The 23,202-nt window shown below is 42.1% G+C and overlaps 1 protein-coding gene across 15 annotated transcripts in view; it reads right to left on the bottom strand.

Annotated features, from left to right (window-relative positions):
* The window catches only part of BTRC (beta-transducin repeat containing E3 ubiquitin protein ligase), a 122,145-nt gene extending 104,904 nt beyond the window's left edge, over positions 1-17,241 (bottom strand). For 3 of the 15 annotated variants that reach the window (XM_054831789.1, XM_054831790.1, XM_054831797.1), the window contains exons 1-3: positions 2,170-2,228; positions 1,024-1,129; positions 456-524 (exon numbers count right to left, since the gene is read on the bottom strand). In XM_054831789.1, coding sequence (XP_054687764.1) covers positions 456-524; positions 1,024-1,077 — 123 coding nt within the window. In that variant the 5' untranslated portion in view covers positions 1,078-1,129; positions 2,170-2,228. Of the gene's footprint in view, positions 1-455; positions 525-1,023; positions 1,130-2,064; positions 2,082-2,169; positions 2,229-4,464; positions 4,480-17,099 lie in introns of those variants that run through there. The other 12 variants (XM_054831788.1, XM_054831794.1, XM_054831796.1 and 9 more) reach the window with 9 other exon arrangements.
* Positions 17,242-23,202: the final 5,961 nt, after the last annotated feature.

The following is a 23,202-nucleotide window of genomic DNA, read 5'->3' as shown; positions in this document are numbered from 1 at the left end:
TGCACAATTGTTATGTGATGTGAGTAAGTGTCCATACTTGTTTCACCCAGGCAGATCTGAATTAGACGCTAGATGCAATTCTCTTGAGTTTTAACCCAGTGGCCTCCCCATTATTACCAGCACCACCACCAAGCAGTTTTGTGTTTGAAGGCCCATTTTAATTCTGTAATTCGAGCTGTTGTTGCAGATTTCTTTTCATGCTCTGACCCTTTTCGCTTTCAGGTGACTGCATTTTGAACTTTTATTTACAGGAAGTGCACATTTATAAGACTGGTGAGAAAATGTTATACAAACACAGCATGCATAAACACAAAACAGTGATGGCTATGAGGGGTATCAGCTAACATGGCACCATAACTTCGTTACACCCTCATTTATGTACTTCACTAATGAGACAAGCACAGGTGTCCAACACAGTCCCTCACATGAGATGAATAACAATAATACAGTCCAACCTGCTTTAGCCATGCTTGGTATCCAGAAGATAAAAGTTGGAATCCATCTTTTGGCATGTGTATTCGGGGCTAGGAGAGAATAGACATAAAGAGAGACCTCCTTTTACACTGGGACCTAGCTAACCTAAGTCTAAATTCAGGAGTATTTTAAACAATGCAGATTTTTTAAGCTATGTATGAAGGTTTAGTCCCCATATTAGTTCTTGTTTACTACTCAGCTGCTTTAAGAACACTTCTCTAATAAAGCCACCACCATTTTTACAATTTCCACCATTTTACATTTCAATTCAGTACATAGAGGTAGTTCTTGAAAAATTCCCACACAAATGCATTTGGATAAGCACAGCCTCAGAGGTGGGTGCAGCAGCAGAGACTAATGGTTATTAATGCTTTTGCCACTATGTAAAGCTAAATGGTGTCAAAACAGCAGCAGTCAAGCTATGAGAGTGTTTTTACAGTCATCATCCTCAATGTGGTCACACCAGACATTGGACAATGTGAAAAGATTAAGGAAAATCCCTGAAGAGGTGCAGCCTTATTACAGGGGGTAACAGGAAACTATACTCACACAAAGCCATAAATTATGCCTCAAATTGATAGACAAATATAATCTTCTCCCCATTTATTTTTTTCATGCTTATCAGGTTGATGAAAAGGCAAGACATCCAATTGCTCTGGAAGCACAAACATACATAGCATAACTTACAGCTACAAAAAAAAAAGCAACAAAAATGAAACGCTACCTGCCATGACATTCATTTGCAGTTCAAAGATATTCTCGCAATCAAGTGGATTCAACTGTTCCCCACCCACCACCTCAAAAAAAAAAAAAGTAGATGCTTAGAAATTAAAATTACATCTAAGCAACAGGACTAGACAGGACATCCACCAAGTCCAGTGATCTTTCTTACTCCACAATTCCTTTTTTAATTCACTGTAGCTCCCCTCCAAACCAACTGATGTGTGCCCCTATCACTCCTTCTGGAAGGCTGGAAACATCTTTCTCATTTTCAGAATGGCTCTATTCAAGAGGAGTTTGTCCCCATTTGTTCTTCTATCAGCCCAATATTTAGTTTGTACAAACTGTGTCCACCTTTGTACATGTAACACTAAAAAATACTAGTGGTTAGAGAGGAAAATGTGCCACCACTGAATGGCAAACCTTCACAGCTATAGTGGGGAGGTAGTCCAGTCTTGGAATTTGAAATTAAAACAAGAACTAGACCAGACTAAAATCTTGCCTTCAGAGAGAAGTACACATATAGGATTTTACAATATGCTTTGAGCATTAGTTATTTTTGCTCCTCCTAAATCTTTCAAAGCAGTAGTAAGATTATGCCCTGGTGTCCTAACCAGTAATCTCAGTTAAACATGAATTTTAATAATCACCATTGTGCTGATAAATTAAAGTCAAGTATATCTGGTTACTGCATTCACCTGCTGAGTTTGGACTTGCAATGCTTAACACATTAACAAACTATGTTTTAGGGGACTTCTCACACAGCTAGAAGCATCATGCTCCGAGACCTAATCCTTACTTCAGCACTAACTTCATGGGTGGTTAGTCTCTTTACTACTGTAAAATGAGGACAACACTCATTTAACCCACCTCACAGGTTTGCTGAGAGGAACTGCTGACATTTCTACGTGCTTTGAAAATGGAAGAAACGATATGAAGTGCTATGTATTTAGCAAGAACACTACAGAAACCTACATTTTACTTCTGGCTCAAGTGCTTCAGTTGCTTTTTCAAAGTAGCACAGGTCAGTACACCTATCAATGGAAAAAAAAAAAAAAAGAAAAAAAAAGGCCTTCATAAACAACCAAAAATAACGACCTTTTGAAATCACAGTGTCAGCAGTAAGGAGACCTGAATACCAGTCTCTGATCCGCCCAGGTTCACACAATAAATCTGTGAAAAATTACTTCATTTCTTTGTTTCTGTCACTAACCCACAAATTAAAGGATAACAGTAAAGCTTTCTCTTAGGACCAGCAGGCTGCTTAACATTTGTAAAGCCCATCAGTCCAGAGTAGTTTGAGTAATGATTTAAGACATTTATTTAAACCATTTAATTTGAAGACCCTGGTACTGCAAATATGTAAATGTATTAATAGATCTATTGCCATCAACAGGACTACTCTCATGCAGAAGTGTCTCCAATATCAAAGATAACACTGTATTTCTATTTAGACAACTCTTACCAACACAAGTTCTTTGTGACTTCAAAACAAAGTTGCTTGAGTATAGCAGTAAAAGTAATCATGACCTTCAGCAGATTAGCAGCTACCGTAAACTCAATTTATTTTTCAACACTGACAAGTTAAATATACAAATAGGAGAAACTAAGATCCACCGCCCATCCCTCAGCAGCATACTTGCAAAATCCCCTCAGTGAAGTAGGTCTCCTCTACATTTGATAAACTAGCCTCATCTAAGAAGAAAATAAACTGTATAGAAGAGAAGCAAATTTTACCAGTACGAGGTATGTCACTACCCACATACTACTGCTTATACCACTAAAGTGGGATATTTACACAAGTAAGCCCCCATTCACAAATGCCAGCACCAACAGAAAAGCGTAATTTAATTAAAAAAATCTCACAGATTCACCACTGGCTGAACTTTTACAACCAATCTCCTAAATTTTTAATTTCTGTGATTCTCCTAGGCACATTGTGAATGACCCCTAGGAATGTCATCTTCAGCACAGACAGGCAATTGAACAAGTACATCTGGTTAAAACCTTCCGAATTTCAGTGTCTGAATGACAGCAGACATGCAACTACAAAATTACAGAAGAGGAACTCATACATGCTTGATAACTTAAAAAAAAAAAAAGAAAATTGCCCCTCTTCTCTCAGCCTTTAAAAGATCTGGGGCACAGACAACTGCCTTGTTTGAAAGCTGTACTATTTTATCAACCTTAACACTAAAATCTTCCATGATTATGATCCATTCAAGCCAATTCTATCAGCAATACAATTAATTGCCCAGCAAGACCTACTCATTTTTGTATTTTCATGAGCACACACTGTTTATGCTCACAGTTCCATATCACGCATAAGCGTAGTATTTTCTCTTATCACCTGCTCCAGCATATTCCATGACTAGAAGTCAGACTGCTAGGGTGATTTTCCTCTCTCTTTCAATAGCCACCTCAAAAAGTAACGCTGCAAGCACTCTAACCACTAACTTCTATCATGTTATTTTGTAAATATTTCACATTTTTATCTAGGTGATTAATTTGTAGTACAACCCTGACAACTTCCTTTTGCAAGACGTTCATCATTAAGGACTTGCTTTAAAAATGAGCCTTCCATCACTGCAGATGGCTTATTCCACAGCCATCAGTGACTTAGTTATTCACAGTTCTGAAATGCAATTTTACCCTGTATGAAATGCCTATTTTCTCCTTAGCCTTTCTGGTGGCCAGAGCTTATAATCTATGAATTACCTATATATTAAATTATATTATTATACATATTGCAATTTTCTATAAACCCATGAGGCAGAATAGCTTACTTCGCTCATCTTTTTTTCTGCAACCCCTGACTTTTTTCCTTTAGTAATCTACTCTTCCATTTTTAATCCATTTGATTTCTGCAGTCCCTAGCAAGGCCTAGAAAAACAGAATGATTTCTGAGAACAAGTCAGTAATTTAAAATTCAGTGGTACTCTCTTCCCTTCCCTAAAAAGGCTGATTTTTAGAGGACATTTAATTACAGGCCTGAGTTCCTATTTTCTAAGCCTAAACACAACCCCTGAAGGCTTACAATATTTGAGTCACAGCTGGAGCTGCGGTTACTATACAGTTTAAATATCAGCCTCTTTACTGTGCAATTTGTTTTGAAAATCAAATCAGATGCCGTGTCATAAACAAGTGCTAATTAAGTACTGAGCGGAAATTGAGCTTTTTTGTGCAAGAAGGGTTCTTAAATATCTGCATCTTCACTTCTATAAGAAAGGAGAAATATATCAAGAATGATAATTATAAAAGGAAACCTACTATGGTACTTGCAAGGCAGTACTGCTGCTTCTCCATTTCATCTGCTTCCATGTGAGAAGAAATGGGGGGGGGGGAGGGGGAGTTGAGACCTGTATGAAATATATATGTACTAAGGATCTTATGAATCTGATCATACAACCCATAATGCTTCCTTTTCCCTCAGAGAGGACGTTCACTCTGGGTTTCCATCACATACGATTTAAACAGGCAAGCTAAACCAGTCTCTCTCTGTCACTGTAAAGCAACAGTGAAGCTACTTATATTTTCATTTCTTTTAAGTTATGATCTACACACAGTATTTATTTGACGATAACATAGCATTCATTAGATAGAACACCTTGTTCAATAAATATCAAGTGAAGAACAGGAACAATGCATTTTTATACTCCGAAGGTTGCCTCTGAGTAACAGTATTCACGACTCCATTAACTAACAGGCTCTCGGCTACAAAGGCAGAATTAGATCTGTCAGTCACTGACATGGGAGGGCATGGCCAGTTGCACTGAAGATTGTCCAGTTGAGATGACTTCCACAGCAAAGGAAAATATCCCCTGTGGCCTAGATCTTGTTAATGAGTTTGTACACATTACAGCAATAAATTGAACTCCTACTACAGATGTACAACTTCACAGCCCAAACAGATACCTTACTCCACTGCCCAAAGCAGTGCTCAGAATAAGGCACAGAGATCTGTGGAGTCTAGTTCAACAACACCAAAGACAGGATTTCAAAATCTTTCATTCTGATTAGGAAAGGAAAAACATGATCACTCTGATTCTAAAACCATACGCTGCCAATATTTAAGTGTGCCCTTTGTGAGATTTTAGAGGAGGAATGAACACTGAGTCGGTTGACTATCAGATCTCACAGTTTGATATAAACTCCTTCAAAAGGACATGGCATTCTTGAACAGTGGGCTCTGACTACCTGGAAACTTAATGAATTCCCGGCAAGTGGTGAACGTGGCTACTCTAGTTCTTTAGTGAATCTGTTTGGAGTATGTTGACTGAAATCTGCTCAAAAACCAACTCCCACTGGAGAATGTCTATTTATATTCCTTGACAGATAAAAAGACACAAGTTTTTATATCCTGCAAGAGCAGCAGCTACCAGGAAAACTACTTTTGTAACATGAAACACCTGGATACCTTAAGGGCTCACAAGAATACTAAGCTACAGTATTCAAAACCAAATGGAGACCTGTGACGGCACTCCATTAATCTTAGGACAAAGTAACAGAAAGCTCTGCAAACGTGCTTACTATAGCAGCATAAAGAGATTCTCTTCGTGCCCATAAGAAAGAATATGCTTGATTTCACAAACACTTGCTGAAATTCAAGTCCTATATTCAGCCTCCTTCAAGACTGCAAGATATGGGACGAAAAAAAGAGAAGCTACATTTCCCATGCTACCATCTGAGCTTGTGCCAGGTAAGTATCCAACAAGAACAGTGACATCCACTGTGCAAGCATTATGTATAAAACAGAAGCTGGAAGCTTGTCTAGAGATCAATAAAATTAAGATGATATTTTAAGTATCTTGTCTCTTTTTTGTAAGTCCATAGAAAAAAGTCAGAAATCTCACCTTGGATTCTAATTTTTTCACTGAGTCTCAGAGCATCAGGAATAGAAAATTCTGTACTAGAGAAAAAAAATACAGCCAAGGTAAACAGAATTAAGAAGTCTGGAAAACTATGATCTCCATAATCAGCAAAAGAACCTACAGTGCTAACTTTCACTTTCCTGAACTGCTGAATTTTAGGCAATGGACAAAAAAGCATGCAGAAGAGATGGGTTAGAGGTCTGTACCAACTCTCCTGGAAGGAAATCTGCAATTCACACACTAAGCAGAGAGATTTGTAAGACGAATACCATTTTTTTCTAAAGAAATGGAAATGTTTTCAAGAGCAGACTCCAGCACTCAGCCAGAAGATTTTGTTTAGCTAGTGAGCTTTCATCTTCTGAGAAGATTCCAGCACTCAAGTAAAACGTTTTCCTGTTCAACAAAGTAATCAAAAAACTTCCTTTTTGCAGAATGGCCATTCTATCCCAATTCATTTCCCTCACAAAGAGGGAAAATTGCTACAATCACAATGTGGGACCTATTCACCCATCATAAGTAACTTGGAATCCATAACTAATCGCCCCAAGTACTTACCAATATGTATTAAATTTCCTTTCGTGATCTAAATGCCCTGTACTGAGTTCTGCCCTATAACAGTTCTCAACTCCTTGAGACAGGCACAAGATGTAAATGCTTCTCTGCACTTGACTAGAGGAAACAGAAGCTTGCTGTCTCGGAGGACTATGATGCAAGAATGAAGCACGGGCAATAGAAGCAGGCGAAGATACCTAACAGGCAGCCTCTGGCAGCATCCCTATGGAGAACAAGTATCTGTAAGAAGACTAACCAGAATGAGTCTAAAGTGTTGCAGAATTGACTGGCCAACCTTTAAAAAGCAAAACACAAACAGTAAGTCCTGTCTCCCAAGAAAGGAAGTCTACTGAGACCGTGTACTGATAACTATTGCCAAAATGAAGCAGTCACCATGTGAGGCCTAAGTAAATCTACTCCCAATTTAGAACAATTAGAATTAGTGCTAGACTAACCCAATCTTCTTCTTTAAGAAGATCACTGAAGTCCAGACAAATTAGAAGTAGTTAAGCATTTGATAGATGACATGTAGGAAGTTACTAGTTAAAATGGAGGGGATTAGGATTAATACCAGAGTTGTAAGGAGGATAAGAAACTAAAAAGGGTAGAGGATCACAGGTTATTTTGAAAATGGAACCATCAAGCTGTACAGAGATTGATTCTTGTTGAAATCCATTATTAATCTTGAAATTAACATCAAAATATTCTCACTAATGGCTAAAAAACCCAAGAATTACCAACATGCTAATGAAACTGGCTGAAGACAAAGTTAAGAGACATCATAAATACATAGAACACAGCATCTTGACGACTTGGGTAACAGAACCAACACAAGATGTACATAAACTAAAAAGCAGTATTATTTCCATTACAAACTAGGGACTCGGTGATGAGAAGAGGCCTTGCAATATGTTACTCATTAGATAATGATGGTTCACCAATAAGATGCAGACGTGAAGATGGCAAATACTACAACAGGATATTGTATAAAGAGAAAAATTCCCAGAAGAGAGAAATTAGGATTACTTTTCCTGGAATGCTCTGGATAGCTCTGGTGATTCATGTTCCAGGTAGATTAATCAAATTCTGCAGCTGTTTAAAAAGGTCTGCTAAGATGATCAAGAGTTATAGGAAACATCTTATGACAGAAAGAAAAAAAAAAAATGCTTATTTAGCCTGACCAGATCCAGCTCAGAGGAGAATACAATTGCTCTCACAAACATATGCAGATGAACACAGAGGAGCAAGAAGAGCTGTTTAAGCTCAAGGACAACATTGGCACAAGAACAAATGAGAATGAATGAGAAATGAATGAAGTTAAACTGGAAAATAACAACAAGGATTCTAGCTTTCAAAGTAATCATATTTGGAATAGCTCTACAATGGCATAGCAAAGAAAATTCTACTAACTTAAGAACTGCTTTGAGTAGTTTGCAAAGAGGACTACAGGGTACGCCGTCTGCCAATACTGGACTTGAACCCATGCTCAACAAGACCTGCTCCAGTCCCATGCGGATATGTTTCCCCTCACTGATGGGCTCTGTATTGATTTGCCTCTACATAAAGTCTTATTTTAAGGCCAGTGAGATATTCCTATATATATATATATGTATCTTCTTGTCAGTAAAAAACTTTCAGGACATTTATGCTTGTTTTTACTGTGACAAAGTACAAGAACACCGCACTACACTGGAGTCATCCCAGTCAAAAGGAGAAAAAAAAAGGAAAAAGTTACCAAAAAAAATTAACAGGGAATGTAGATTTTTGTTCTTTTGACCCTATTAGCAACAGCAAACACCTGTCATATTTGAAGAGGGTGTTAACATTGTCTGGATTTCTTCAGAAAACTGCTGAGATGCTTCCAAGACCCATCTTCTAAAACAAGATCGATCCATCGTTTCTTGAGACTACACCCACTTCTCGTTGTTCTAATTTGCAGGAGATGAATGACAGCTGGCTGCATTTCTCAATCCTGTTGAGAGTTTTGGCATACAAGAAGGAAGGGCATTGAGCAGACCCAATGAACAAGCCCCCTGGAGAATCGCCAGCATCTTCCTAACAGAATTCGAGGCCAACTATCCATAAATCAAAAGCAACTCCCACATAAACACTGCTGCATTCTGCATTGCTCTCTCAATAAGTTACAAACAATGTGTGCAGAGAGGGAGAGTGACTATATTGTATGACGGACTTTCATGCTAGACCATTTTTCTCTGAAACAACTAGAGACTATTGGGGCAAGCTATATGGGCAAGCCTGGAAATGTTAAGATTTTCTGTTCTAGTCAGAATGCAGTCTAGCCCTGCTTTGTATCTAAGCAAAGACAACCACCACCTTTCTCCTGAGTATTTAATCCATCTTCCTATATTTGAAAAAAACTCCTCACAATCTGTAGGAATAACTATGTCCTTAGCTGGAAACATCGAGAGGACTCCTATAAACAAACAGAGAATTCACATGCAGGCACAAAGCCAGCTGATGGAGAAACCACACCAGCGTTCTGCACTGACTAGTATCTCCCAAACTCCCTTTCTACAATTTTTTTCAGATCCGTTTCACTCCAGGTGCTTCTGAAGAAGATGGGCCATCCAGCCTACAGTTAGAAGTACACTTACTACTGTTCTGCTGACATACAACTGCACTTGAGAACTTCTTCATTCCTCCATAGTAGGTCCCTGCAACTTTTCCCTTCTTCCCTTCCCCATCCCACCGAGAGATGAAGGAAATTAAATCAGCACTAAGGCTTTTTGACCAGTTTGGACTAGCAGAAGCAGTCCAGCGGATACTGCCAAGAGGTTCCATGGCTTCTGCTCACAGACTGTACACACTTCTGTCCTTCCCTCAAGACGACTGGAAGGACCCCATGCCGAGCTTTCCCATTCTTCCTTATTCTCTCCTTCCTGCTGCTCTCATCAAGATGAATGGCACAGATCCTGTTTCAGCAGTGGGGAGAGGGAAAATTAAATTGGATGTTTCTCAGTTCTTAGTACAGAGGAGGACTAGAAGCAGCCAGAGAGCGCAAAATTATGATCAGTCATTTGCTTCCAAGCAAAATCATTGTGGAAAAGTGAAATAATTTAAAACTGAAAGTCTTCATTGCCGCTTCTCAAACCTTCTGCCATCACAGCTAACAAATTTGGCTGTGCACACACAGCTGCAAGTAGGCTGAGCACCCATTGGTTAATGGAACCATGGAACTTGCAGATAAAAGAGAAAAAATGAATTTTAATGCAGTTTTTAGAAATACTTGTCATTGTTTCAGCATTGCCATTTAGTGAATGGGACCGATTTCTCTCTCAGTAGGGGATGATATTTTAATGATGTAACAATGTACTTCCCAGAAGAAAGACAAGCCTCATGAGGCAGATTAAAAACTAAGAATATTCAGATTCCATTAAAAACAGACAGTTTCAAGCCATTTTTAAAATTAATTTTGTTTAATGATAAAATGTGTTATCTTAACAGGTGGCTAGCCAATTGTAAAATTAACCAAAACATGGTCAGAAGCACAAGGCTAGCTATTAGAAGAACTGGTTTCTTTTTATTCTGTCTTCTATTATCAGTGTAACATATGACCCTACACAAATTCCTCCAATCCATGACCCCAGGCAAATTTCTGAGCTTCTGCTTTCTCTTTCTGCAAAGCAGGAGTAGTATTTGTCCAGCACCAGAGTTCCTCAAGACCTCAGACAGAGAGACATTAGAAATTATTGCTGTTTAATAAGCAGGGGCATGTTTAATACAACTCCCGTGATGTTTATTTTCAACAGTTTCTGTGGGATCAAGAAGTTTTTCTCAGCACTAATCAGCATCCTGTCAAGAAAGCAGCTTCATGTTTGATTGCTTATTAATTATGTTTTGAGCACTTACTATTTAGCTGCAGCCACTGGACTCTGCAAATGCTACAAGTCATTTTCAGTTTCCACAGCTAAACACACACTGCATTCAGCCCTTCTGTGCAAAATTGCTTAAAATATATAAATAATATGCCTTGTTGAGCATCTCCTGAATTGCAGGAAAGAGGTAATGAGGAAGACCGAAGAAAATACTGAGCATTAGAAACACTAGTCGTTTGCCACTGAGAATGGTTAAATATTACACAAATCTCACCAGCACACATGGAGGTTAGAGATGACACAATATAAGCAGACAAGGAAGTGAGAAAACAGCTTATTTCATCTGCATTGTTGAATTTAGCATGAAAATTTTTATACACAAAATCAAGTTGCTCAGCTTGCTGGTCTTACACATGATCCGATCATTCATACCCTAAATACTGTTGCAGCAATCACTGAGAAAATAAATAAGACAAGAAACGCATCTATACAGATGAAAAAAGTCAGTGGAATTCCTTCACTCAATTCTTAAAAGTCGTAATTTCCAGGTATAAATTACTTTCTTTGTAATACAAAATAAGTACTGTTCATTAAAATAAGCATCTTCATTCATGTTTTATGATACAAACTACCAGCACGGTAAAATCCAAAGAAAACAAAACAGTGGATGAACACAGCCACTTGACAAGGGTATCCAGTCAACATTTGTACATCAGCAAATACTTTCTGATCCCCACTGTAAATGTTTTGAGTGTAAAGAGAATTTTAAATGAGACCAGACTATGAAGTTTCCTCTGCCATTTAACTTCTAGTCTTAAGTCATTCTTTCCCCTACCTCAGTAGCTGCTAACACTGAAAATAAACAAAAAAACAATGTAACTTTATCTTTCCATCTCATTTATGGCTTAGAGATCAGAGTTTGGTTGGCCACTGGAAATGCTCCAAAGACCACCATTTCATTTTTTTCTTCATTAGGTACCTCTTAAAGAGGCAATCTCCGAACACTGTACATTCCTACCGTACCTCTAGAGATAATACAAAATACTTTTATTTTCTTCCTCTGAAATCATCATTACTTCTTTCCATATCACAAACCACTACGGAATATTGAGAATGTTGAGGCCACTGCACATGTCTTGTAACTTCCAAGGATTATTTAGGAAACCCTTTGCCTAACCAAACTTTGTGGTTAGAACAATCTGCTTTATCTTACTAATGAGAATGATAATTTAGTACCAAATACACATGAGGAATTATAGCTCTGCTGACTGGCAAATAATTTGCCAAGGCAGATTAGTTTAGCTGCATAAAATAAATATCCACCTGCACATACTAGCACTAATCAGGGCGTGAAATTAAACTTTTTATTCAGTGGGAAATAACTGCTGCAAGGCGGCGATTTAGTCTGGGAAGCAAATATTAAGGTCAGCCTATTCTCTCTGATGTTTATAGTATATATTACAGTGCGGAGAGCATGGTGCAACAAATTCTGCTTTTTAAGTCTATGAAACTAAATACTTCAGTGATGCGATAGCAAATTTGCCATTTACTTTTCTAATTGCATACATTTAATGGAGCAAAGTGGCTGAAATGAAACATTACCAGAGAAGCGAGGGTGAAGTTACTGAAGTACCAAAGGCCTGTACCAAGTGCAGAAAAATCTAGAGCACCAAGTTTGGGGTAGAAGAAAATAAATCAACGTTTTCTTTTACAGTATACTAGTCCCAACAAATCCTCATACTAAGAGGAATTTATGTCAGTTCTACTGGAAAAAATTACTACGCATATGCTTACTATTCAAGCAGGATTTGTGACTCTGCATTTAGGAGGTAACTCTCTGCAATCCCAGCTGTTTTACAAAAATATTTTCATTGCTTTCATGCCACCCTTGCTTTGGATACCCAGGATTCTCTGCAACAACCATGACACAAATATGTTATTAGGAAGACTATAAGGTTCTCAAAGCAGAGTTTTATAATAATAGCTAACAAGTCCCAGATCTTAAAACTGGTCCTAGGCCCAGTCCTACTGACACCATAAATCATACAGGTTCGGTGCAAACAGAATCTCTTTTAAAGTACTAGCTTTTGTCCATCTGTTCCATATGTTTACACACAAATAGGGAAAAAAAAAGATATTCAAAGTCTGTTACTCTTCAGCCTCCAATTACACTGATTATTCCTTGCTATATTACCTGCCAGTTTTGTGGCAGCTCCTACAAACATGAGAATATAAAAATTAAGGAACTTCAGAGTTTTCTCTCATTAAAAGAAGAGGGGGGAAAAAAAAAAAAAGAAAAAACCCACAGATGCATCTTAAAAGACAACCAAAAGGGTTTGGTTCTCCTGTGAAACTGGAAGGCCACCAGAACCTCCTAGAATCATGTCACCCAGAAAGAAAAGGAAAACAGTAATTTTGGGGTGAAATGGAAGAGACATTCATGAAGAATGCTAGTATCAACATCTTCCTATTCACAAGCCAGGAAATTAAATGAAGTACCGTAAATTGATTCATTCGGAAAAACTAAGAAAGTGAAACTTCATTAAATACCAAGCTATTACCTCCCAAACCATCCTAGATAGGATCCCAAACTGGTCAGGTACAGCTCCAAGCACTGCTAATTAAACACAACTGAAGTCGTCACTAGTCCATTCAAGAAAACAGATGTTGCTTCATAGAGCTTTGATATTTTTCTTAAATACCTTTCAAAATGAGGAACAAAAAATATGAACTCTTATAAAAAGGGCTTTATTGTATTTTTATAGCATATTACATACCTTGTAACAATCATTCTGTTAAGTGTGAATGTCAGTTTTATTTTCTGTCCCTTTTTTCCTGGCTATTTACAAGCTTTGTAAGAATCATTCCTTAATTAAGTCTAAACATAGTTGTATATAAATGGATTCCTGGAATTAAAAACGTTCAGACTTAAGAAATGATTGTTACAGAGACTGTAACAGGCCGTAAAAAAGAATGCCACTTTAAACAAAGATTTCTCATTTTAATTAAAAAGATAATCATCAGAACATTCGTACACTTAACAGAACCATTTGAAGCTACTTTGAAAAAATATCTACTATTCTATGCAGGCATATGTAGTTTACTTTATATGACATTTAATCAAAGTCTCAGTTGAGCCTATTGCACTCATACTTTAAATATTGTATCTACAGTTTTAAACACTTTATTCAAATATGAAAGTTACTTATTGAGCACCTCATTTCTAGTACTTTTGTAAATGGTTACGACAACAGAAATCCCATATTCTCAAAGACATAAAAACAGAGCTCTGTAAAGTAAGGGTTTTTGGAAGGGGTTTTTTTTTGGGGGGGGGTGTTTAAGCTAATGGGCACGTTCGCCTCTCCTTTTAGCTTGTGCATCAGTCTCTTACACACTGTACTTTACGAAGAGTGTATTTTTACCTGTAGTACTATAGAAACATGAAAAGAGGCTGAGGTGAGCTGAGACAGGTTCTACTCTGGTAAAATCCTTGCTGTAGCTGCAGGACACTGGACTATATAATTTACAAATCACATTGTAAATCTGTGAGCTGGCTTTCATTCAAAAAAAAAAAAAAACTTTGAAAGATGACATGTAGAATACATGATAGAAAACATGCATTCACCAGCAAAAACAGTCTTCCCTGGTGAGCAGTTGCTTAGTATTGCATAATGCTAATACACAGCAATTTAATATCAGAAATAAATTAGGCCTTCTTAAAATGTAGAGGTAAATTGAGTAGGCAAATGAAGTTAAATAAATTACTTAAACCTTAAAGTATTAGATTATACATATTGTAGCTGACCACGGATAACTAGGAAACTGGTAGCAGAAATAAGCTAAATGTAATATTGTTTCATTGGCAAGTAATCAAGCCAATACCAGCCAGTAAGAAGGCAGCCTTCCTTTACTCCTATCAAAAAGTTGCACAGGTATTGAGTACACAGAAAAAAACAAGAGTCCAGTTTGTCTTTCGAAGTATCAAATATAGATACTTTAAAGCAAGATAATTTCATTCAAAATATTAGCATTGGATGAAGTCTCCACATAACTTTTTTTCTATTAGAGTTAGACTAAAATAAAAAACAAATTATCAGGTCCGTCTTGCCTGATACCTTGTGACTCAAGAGAGCTGCTGAAAGGCAATGCCAAAAAATTAGGTACTGATATTTTTAAGTGGAGAAAGTATTATTTTCTAGAGAAGCACAAAACTACTACCACCTACAGGGCTGCTTTTCAACGTGAAATGAAGCCTACCACAAACGCATATGGAAAACAAAACTAGCAAAAGCTGGAGAGATAATAGGTCTTATGCCTCCAAAAGATACCTGAATATTTACCTACCATGGCACTTGGGAGACTCTTAGGGAAAATCAGTAATTAATAGCAAAGCCCACCTCCACCCACAGTATGAGCCACCTAATAAGGAAGATGTACATGAAGTGTATCCCACACTTGGATGAACAAGATAACACACTGTGAATGATTCAGCATTAGTTGAGAGGATGCACGAGCTGATCTACTACCTCTGTGTAGATAATTGTACCAATGCCATTACTGCAGTACCTAAGCACTTTCTGAGCCCTAAAAGGCAGAAAAGAGATGTTTCCTAGGAGGGCCAAGCTGCTACTTGGCAACTGATACCTCACGTATCACAACAATCTACCTGTGCCACACCTCTACAAACATCAAAAGACCCCACCAAGCCTGACAAAAACTTTACTTCACCAGCATAATTATAGTAAGAGTTATGTTTTAGACAGACGTGCGCTAAAGCACCTGAGATGTGTAAAACAAAAGCTTTTCTCACTCTCAACCTGTAAGCAAAAATACCCTAAAAAGTTAAGAGAGGACAGAGAGAAGCCACATCTTTCACTGCACTTTTTACAAGCATTTTGCATACAAGAGGCATTTTAATAAAACATTGAGGAACTTGGTTTAGCTTTTAGCTCTCAGTGCAGCCTGATCTTGGTAATTCCTCCCTTTATCTGGTGCTCTTAACAGATGCATCTCCTGTAAGAGCAGCTCTCTCTCACGCTCAGCTCTCTCCCTAGTGTCAGGGAGCTTTATTGTTCCAGTGGAACACAGCCAGCTGCAAGATGGACAGGGATTCCCTCCGATCCCAGGCCCAATCTTATGGGAGATCTCAAACACCTGGACTAAGCCCTTGGATGGGAATCTTAGTGCAGGGGGTGAAAAAAAGCAGCATATGAGAAGTCAGCGTAGCATGTTCACGATGCTGTTTGGCAGAAGACAAAAATGTTTCAGCAGAAACTTTTCAGGATATGAAACTCGCTATCGAGAGGCAGGTTGTAATTACCAAGCTCAGCCAAACATAAGTGCAACAGGATCTGGGACACTCCTTTGGCCAATCACACACCAAAGAGGGTAGTTTATTATTACTAATTGCTACCTTGCCTGTTTAGGTATCCATAGCATTTTCCCCACTTCACTGAGCTAAGACTCTATAAATCTGACAAACTGTGAGACTACTAACAAAAGGGTCAAAAAGTCTCAAGAGAAACAAGTTCTACAAGATTAATGAAGAGAAGCCAAACAAATGTTTTGATGCTCAATTAAAAATTAAAATTTGCAACTAGCATTTCCTCAATTTCATTTTGGGCATATGTTCTGAAGGTTTAATAGAATTGCTTCTTCTTGATGAGCTTAGATTTAATTCTGTACCACTGAAAGCACTAATCCAAAACAAACTTTTAGCAAGTACTGCCAGTCATTTAAATGATATCCTTAGGGAAAGAGCAGTTTTGGGCATCCAAAATTTACATTCAATTCAGTTGGCATCAGTTAGTTTTCACTTCTAAATCTTACGTTTCTGGCCAAAACACTTAGAAATATCAACAAATGAAGAAAGAGAGAATGAAACTACAGTTTAAGTGTATCATGCCTCAAATCTAAGTAAACATTTGAAGAGCATCTTGGATGCAAGTCCCCCCCAAGGCTGTTTTCCATGCCAAAGGGCAACTCACAAACCTAAAAAATGTAAGTGCTCTTCGCAATCACTATCAATGATATGCTGCTGCAGCAGCAGGTGAAAGTTTTAAGTGTCAGTATTTACAGCTTTCATGGCAGAATGGAAGAGAAAAACAAAACAAAATTGCAGAGAGATGGTGTGCAGTACAGAAGGACAGTCTAAGGTGTAGAAACAAAGAGAAAAACCCAAGAATTACATGCACAACCCCTCCCGGTGCCTCTGGGCCCCTCTGCCAGCTCCTGCCTCACTCGAGTTTAACTTCTCCCGCTCCCAGGTGGCACCTGCAGCCCCCTGCTCCCCCTCCCCCCCAGCACAATGATACTTTTCCACGGATTTGGGGGCCCCGCTCTCGGCACACAGCCCTCCCCAGCAGGCAGCCCCCTCCCCACACCCCACGGCGCCTCTGGGGCCCCGCTCACCGCCCTCCCCCGCCCGTAGGAGGAGCTGCCCCCCCACACACACAGCCCGGCGCCCCCGGCCCAGCACGCCCGAGTGGCCCGGCCTCCCCCAGGGGTCCCCTTCCCCAGTGCCCCATCTCCCCCCCGCGTCTCTCCCCCACAGCCCCTCCTCATCCCTCGCCCCTCCCCCCGGCTGCCCCTCCACACACACAGGTGCCCACCCCCGCCGCTGCCAACAACCGCCGCGGCCCCTCACCATGAACTTGAGCGCCTTCTCCTGCAGCACGGCCTCGGCCGGGTCCATAGTCCTGCACCGGGGCCGGGGCCGCCCCTCCTCTCAGTGCCAGGCCGCAGCCAGCGCAGACAGGAACCTGCGCTGCCCTGCGTCCCCCCCTCCACCTCGCCCCGCTGCCCACATGGCGCATGCGCCGCCCGCAGGCCCACGGGAAATGGAGTCCCGGGCCGCGCTACCAGCAAGGGCCCGAGCGCTGGACTAGAACTACAAAGCCCAAAAGGTGTTGGGGCCAGGGGCACGCCGAGAGCCGGCTGGCGCATGCGCTCTCCGCTGGAGAGGGGGCCGACGGGAGTTGTAGTAGCATGGGGCTGTGACGGTGTAACTTGCGGGCAAGGGCTGGGGAGGTGGCTCGGGGCTGGGGACGGGGGGAAGCTCTTCTCCATAGGGGCCTTGTGGGCCATTTCTAGCCGCAGACCTTCTCTCGTGAGGTGCAAGGGTGGATCCCAGTCATAGCCCTGCATTCTCATCCATTAGTCTCTCGCATGTGACTAATGGCGGGGTGCAGGGGTGGCTGGCAGCAGGTTCCCCTCACGGGACGCCTCACCCGCGGCCCACGACGTCTGCAAGAGCTTGGCTGCTCCCTTGTTTTGCGCCAGTTGCACGATTTTCAAGTCAATTGTTACTGGTACACCACCTAAAATTAATCCCATGCACTGCCGTACCCCTGCATGTGTAGAACGAGTACCAAAAATATCTGGTGACTTTCGTACGGAGCGAAAGCCAGTCCGAAGGGCCCATTCCTGCTCCTTGGCAGGGGATATGAAATGGGGAAACTTGCTTCACTGGAATGGGTCAAGTAGACTTGCATCAGTCTTGTGGGATGTTTGTTCAAATCAGTCCCGTAAAGACAACTCCTCACGTAAACGGCCTTCCGTGGTGCCTCAGTGCCCTTATGCTTAGCTTTCTTTTTTTTCCAAATAATGATGCTAAATCAATTTGCCCTGAAAATTGGGCCAAGTTCTCCTTGCTGTACCAAGCAGCAAGCAAAAAAAGAATTGATCAGCAGCCCTTTAACAGCAGCTGCACATAAACTGGAGGGTATTTACCATATCCCCCTCTTTAATCTTCTCTGTTGCACACCAGACAAGTCCAGCTCACTCTTTGGCAGCCATCGCTTCTAATCCTTCTTAGTTTTGTTAATTTTGTATAATCTCTTTCCAATTTTCCCACATTTTTTACAGTGTGCCCAAAAGCTGAAGCCACCTTGCATGGAGCAGCAGAGAGGAATTACCTCCTGTGTCTTTAGTACTAATTGTAAGAGCCCGATAAGTTTTTCCTTTCTCTATAGCAAACACACACAGATTCCTATGCAGTTTGTCATCCAGTAAAACATTCAGATTCTTTTCCTTGCTGCATTTGTATATTTGACTCTGCATCTTAAGTGAGTTACCTTGAATTTCTTCCTGTTTAGATGCAAAGGAGCCAGCCACAAACATCAGCATTTGCTTGCTGACATGCAGCTTAAACCCATTCTTTTTGTTCCTGTGTTTGACCTGTAAATTGAAGCTTCAAGTCACAGGTATGAAACCAGCATCTCCTGTGTACCAGCCCCTTCCCTCATTTTCTCTAAACACCCCATCACCTCTGGATTTTTAAACAAGATAATCAGAGAGAAAATGATGCAGGCAATATGCCCATTACTGGATCCCTTGCAGGGACGTATGACCTGGGTGGTGCCTCATGACCCAGTGCCAGGGGTGTCTCCTCCAGCCAATGACCCAGCAGAGGTGATGGGGAACGTCAGCCCATGCGGGGTGTGATGCTGGGTTGAGCTACACTCCCAAAGCAGTGGCGTGAGAGAAGGAGGCGGGGATAACCTTATGTCCTCCCTCTACAATCCCAAGGCATAGAAATCTTCCAAAGAAAGCTTTCAGGTCACCAGGACATGGGCTGCTATTCTTGGACTGGCCCAGTCACGCTCTTGGTCATCATACTTTAAGCCTAGACTCTTAGCAGTGAAACGCCTGAAATGCTTGGCTCTAATGGGGCTGCGCATTTTCCAGACTGCTGACAGCACTGAAAACACTTACCACAATTATATAAATAACAGTAATTATAATGAGGGAGTCCTGTAATTACAAAGGGACAGCTCCTGTAACAGTACTGCAGGCAACCAGGGGCCCCTGGCACTTGGGGCATGGCTCTCCAGCGTCTCCTCCTTCTGGGCATCCTGTAGTTCGCTGGGATGTAAATGGATCCTCTTCGTAGCAGTGTGACGGGCTCAAGGCTTTGATTGCACGGTTTGTTTGTCAATAATATCTGATGCTGGCCTAATTGTAGGAAAATTGAAAAGTGTAATGCTTCAGCACTAGACACCACTGTCCCAAAGCCCTCTAGGCTGATTGATCTGTCTGGACTGTAACTTATAGGGGATTAATGTCTCTGGGCCAAAACTAATGAGTGTTTAGGTGCTGGACTTAACCTTGGTGGAAGAAGAGAGTGGCTCAGTTATTCTGCTATACTGCCTGTGGGACCCCATAATGCAGGACAAGCGTGGAGGGACAAGGCAAAAGTCTCCACCACAGCACAGAGAGACCGAGGGAGGACCCAGAGAGGCAGCAGTTGGCTCAGTGGCACTGAGCATGGACATAACACCTCGCCATGTGAACCTCGCCTGGATTCCTACGTCTGCAGCTCAGTCTTGTGGCCTCTTCCCACCACGGAATGCTCGCTGCTGCTAGACGGATGGCTCTGCGCCCACCAGCTTGCTGTGTCCACTGCAGCCCAGAGCAGGAGAACGGTCAGCACACCGAGCTGTGACACACACCAGATCCCTGCTGCAGCTCTGTGCCATCAGGGTGTCACATCACACAGTGCAGGGAGAGGCGTTGGAGAGGTCTGTGGTGTATAAGGCAGAGGGAAGGCATGCTTTGAGTTCAGCAGATTTACAACCAATTAAATAATGGTTTGGCTTGCAAGAACCAAGAGCCAGACATGTGTGGTTAGTGCTGTCTCTGCCACAGCAGAGCTACCCTGACCAGATCCTCTTGCTTTCCCCTTGAAACAGCAATCATATACCCCCCCCTTCCTGCCCTCCACACCCTCACTGCAGAGCGTGTAGCATGAAGCAAGCCATATAGCACAGAGGGACCTCACCATCCTTCCAGATGAAGGATGCTACCTAACGGTAAAGATATTACTGTGATTATTTTTGCAATAGCATATTGCTCTGTGCATTCTGGACTCTGCGGACCACATCCACGCCTGGTGTAACGCCATGTTAATTTGCTGTGGCAATCATTAATTGGGTAAGGAACAGCTGGTGCTTTGCTTTAAGTGAAGCTGATTGGGTCAGTAAGTAACTGTTTGGTTAAGCGATCTACAGCAGGTACAGCCCTACCTCTTTCTGTGCTCCAGAGGGGTTTCACTTCTTGTCCCAGTGACCCTTGGAGGAAGCAGCAAGATTTGGCCATGAAACATTAGGGAGCGTTAATCAGTGCAGTTCCTTTGGGCATAATTGTCTGAATTTTAATATTTTGAATAATAAAGGATGATTTTAAATTAAATTTGTGGGCTTGCCATCTGTGTGTGCTTGGCCTTGTTTTCCTCTGCTTTGGCAGTCCCTTGACTTCATTCTTTCCAAGTTGCAGCAAAAAGGAAGGGAAGAGAAAAGAGGGGAGAGCACCGGTGGAGGAACCTTTTGTTATTCCCTTTGTCCTGCAAGATCTTGGCAGCAGCAGCCGCTTTTATTGTGGGTATGTTACACAGTGCTGAGCACACAGACAGTGTTTGATAACATAAAAGCTTGTGAGAGGGAGACAAGAGACCCCTGCACCCAGAAATGTCCTGGTGGTTCAGCTCAGCCTCTTCATCCCAGCTCGTCCATGATGGCGGTGTGCTTCGCGCAGGGCACTGGCATCTTCAGCTAAAGGGGCTCGGCGTGCAGTGGGCTGGGGGATCTGGGGGCAGGAGGCTCCCTGCAGCCTGTGGACAAAGGGGCTTTTTTAGGACAAAGGGACATTGCCACTCAGTCATGCGAGAGCAAAAGAGTCCAAGATCACATAGTATGAATTATGTTCACTGTATGGCTGGAGCAGGGCAGTACCCATAAGGAGATGTGCAAGGCTGCATACGTGGAGGGGATGACCACAGAGAGAGGCTTGTCTGCAGAGAAACCAGAACAGTCAAGCTATGGATTGACATTACAGGTTGAACTGAATTAATCCCTTGTGTTACTGAAAAGAGGAGCTGCATCCCCTCTCCTGTCTCTGCCAGCCACATGCTTCCTCTGCTCACCTTGTGCCAGCTCTGACACTTGTTTCCTAGCAAAATGAAGTGTTTTAATTCACTATAGCCGTGGAAAAATGATAATCAGGAAATACAAACTAAACACTTCTTTGTTGATGAGTCAAACTGGCTTTTCTAGCGATCAGACAAATCGCAGAGATACTCTGAGGGTGGGTGGGAATTGCACTCCAGGGCAGGGGAAGGTAGGATGTGACTGGTCCCTCTCAGTGATGGAGAGCTGCTAATTCAGCAGATACCAGGTGAAAAACCTCTTTTCTTCACACCGTCAGGGTCTCTTGCCCCCCCTCCGGGGATGAGAGCCCTCCCTGCTCGCACAGCATCATCGCTGCCACTGGAGGCTCTGGATGGCCAAGGCAGAGTCGGGGGGATGCCTCGGAAAGGCCAAATCCTGGGAGTCTTGGGATCCTCACAGGGATCCTGACCTGTTAATCCTGAGCTCATTTCCCATCTTACCACTAGGGCTGCATGGATTCGCTTGGCCACCAGGAAGCAGGAGATGCTGAAGCCCTACTCCAGCCCTCTCCATAGACTCTGTAAGTACTTTGTTTAAAATATGGATTAAAAGAAATCAGGGTGACAATGATGTTCTTGAACAGGGGCTACAGCCGTTGTCAGCAGCCTTCCCAGTTTCCCCCACAACCTTGCTGGAGGCCCCATGCAAAGCTGTGTGCACACAGAAACATGCACCCCGACTTGCAGCCAGTACTGTTGCAGCCAGCCAGGTGCCCCCAGCACAGATCTGGAAGTGCTTCTTTACCCCCAAAAGCAGCTCCTTTGCTCCATGAGGCCTGGCCACCTCCCCACATTGCTGGGATGTGTCCTCTGGTGCTTGCAGCACCTTCTGTCAGCCCGTCCTTGAGACCGCAGCGATGACGAATTCATTGGTCCTCCAGCAAACACGAGAGCCCCAGAGGAGCATCGCCAGGGGCTCAGCGTTGCTGCCTGGAGGGTGGCGATGGGAAGAAAAATTTCTTCTTCTGAGGATGAAAAGCAAACCCAAACCACGAAACCTGACCCGACAGAACAAAAACAACCCCAACAAGTACCTCATAGTCAGAAAAGCCTTTTAAGGCCTCATGAATATTTAGCTTGTCCTCATGTAAAATATATGACTTTGTGTAAGGATCAGGCAAAGGAGGTGCATGATTTTTTTCTGATTTATGGGCCCAGCAACGGATTATTCATAGCAGAGCAGCTGTGTGGAAAGATTCATCCACTGCAAAATGTGATTGTACATCAGGCAGTGTGAGGGAACAGAGCTATGACTAATGGCTACTTTACATATAAATGAGAAGGTTTGCGCTAGGAACTGTAAAAAAAATACAATCGTTCAGCTGACGGGCCCGGCCTCTTTATCGCATGCGCTGCACAGGGGCTGGGGAAAGACGGGAACAAGCCTGCCTGAAGGCGCTGCCTTTGCTCACATCCTCCAACATGCAATAAATAAGGCAACGGCAGTCAAGGCTTCCAAGGGCCAAATTCATTGCTGGCGTCAATCCGCAGGCTGCAATTGGGGAAGGCAGATGTGGCTGCTCCTGGTTTGGATGCCCCTGGAAGTTCCTCCTGGCCAGGCTGGGGTGGACCCCACTTTGAGCATCACCCTCAAAGGCAGAGGGGCAGCACGAGCCAGGGTGCTCGGCACAGCCCCAGGGTCAGCCCTTCGCTTCCCCTCTCCGCTGCGATCGCAGCCTCCCCCCACGCTCGCTCTCCTAGCCGAGACGGGTTGTCTAGACGTTGCAGATGTGGACAGATGTTGGGGCTGTAATTTATAACAATGGCCTCCAGAAGGCAATTCCAATTTGTTTCGCTAAAGCTT

The sequence above is a fragment of the Grus americana genome, chromosome 7, assembly GCF_028858705.1.
Source record: "Grus americana isolate bGruAme1 chromosome 7, bGruAme1.mat, whole genome shotgun sequence".
Classification (NCBI taxonomy): Eukaryota; Metazoa; Chordata; class Aves; order Gruiformes; family Gruidae; genus Grus; species Grus americana.
Note: the sequence above shows the minus strand (reverse complement) of the source record. Positions and strands in the feature narration are given on the sequence as shown.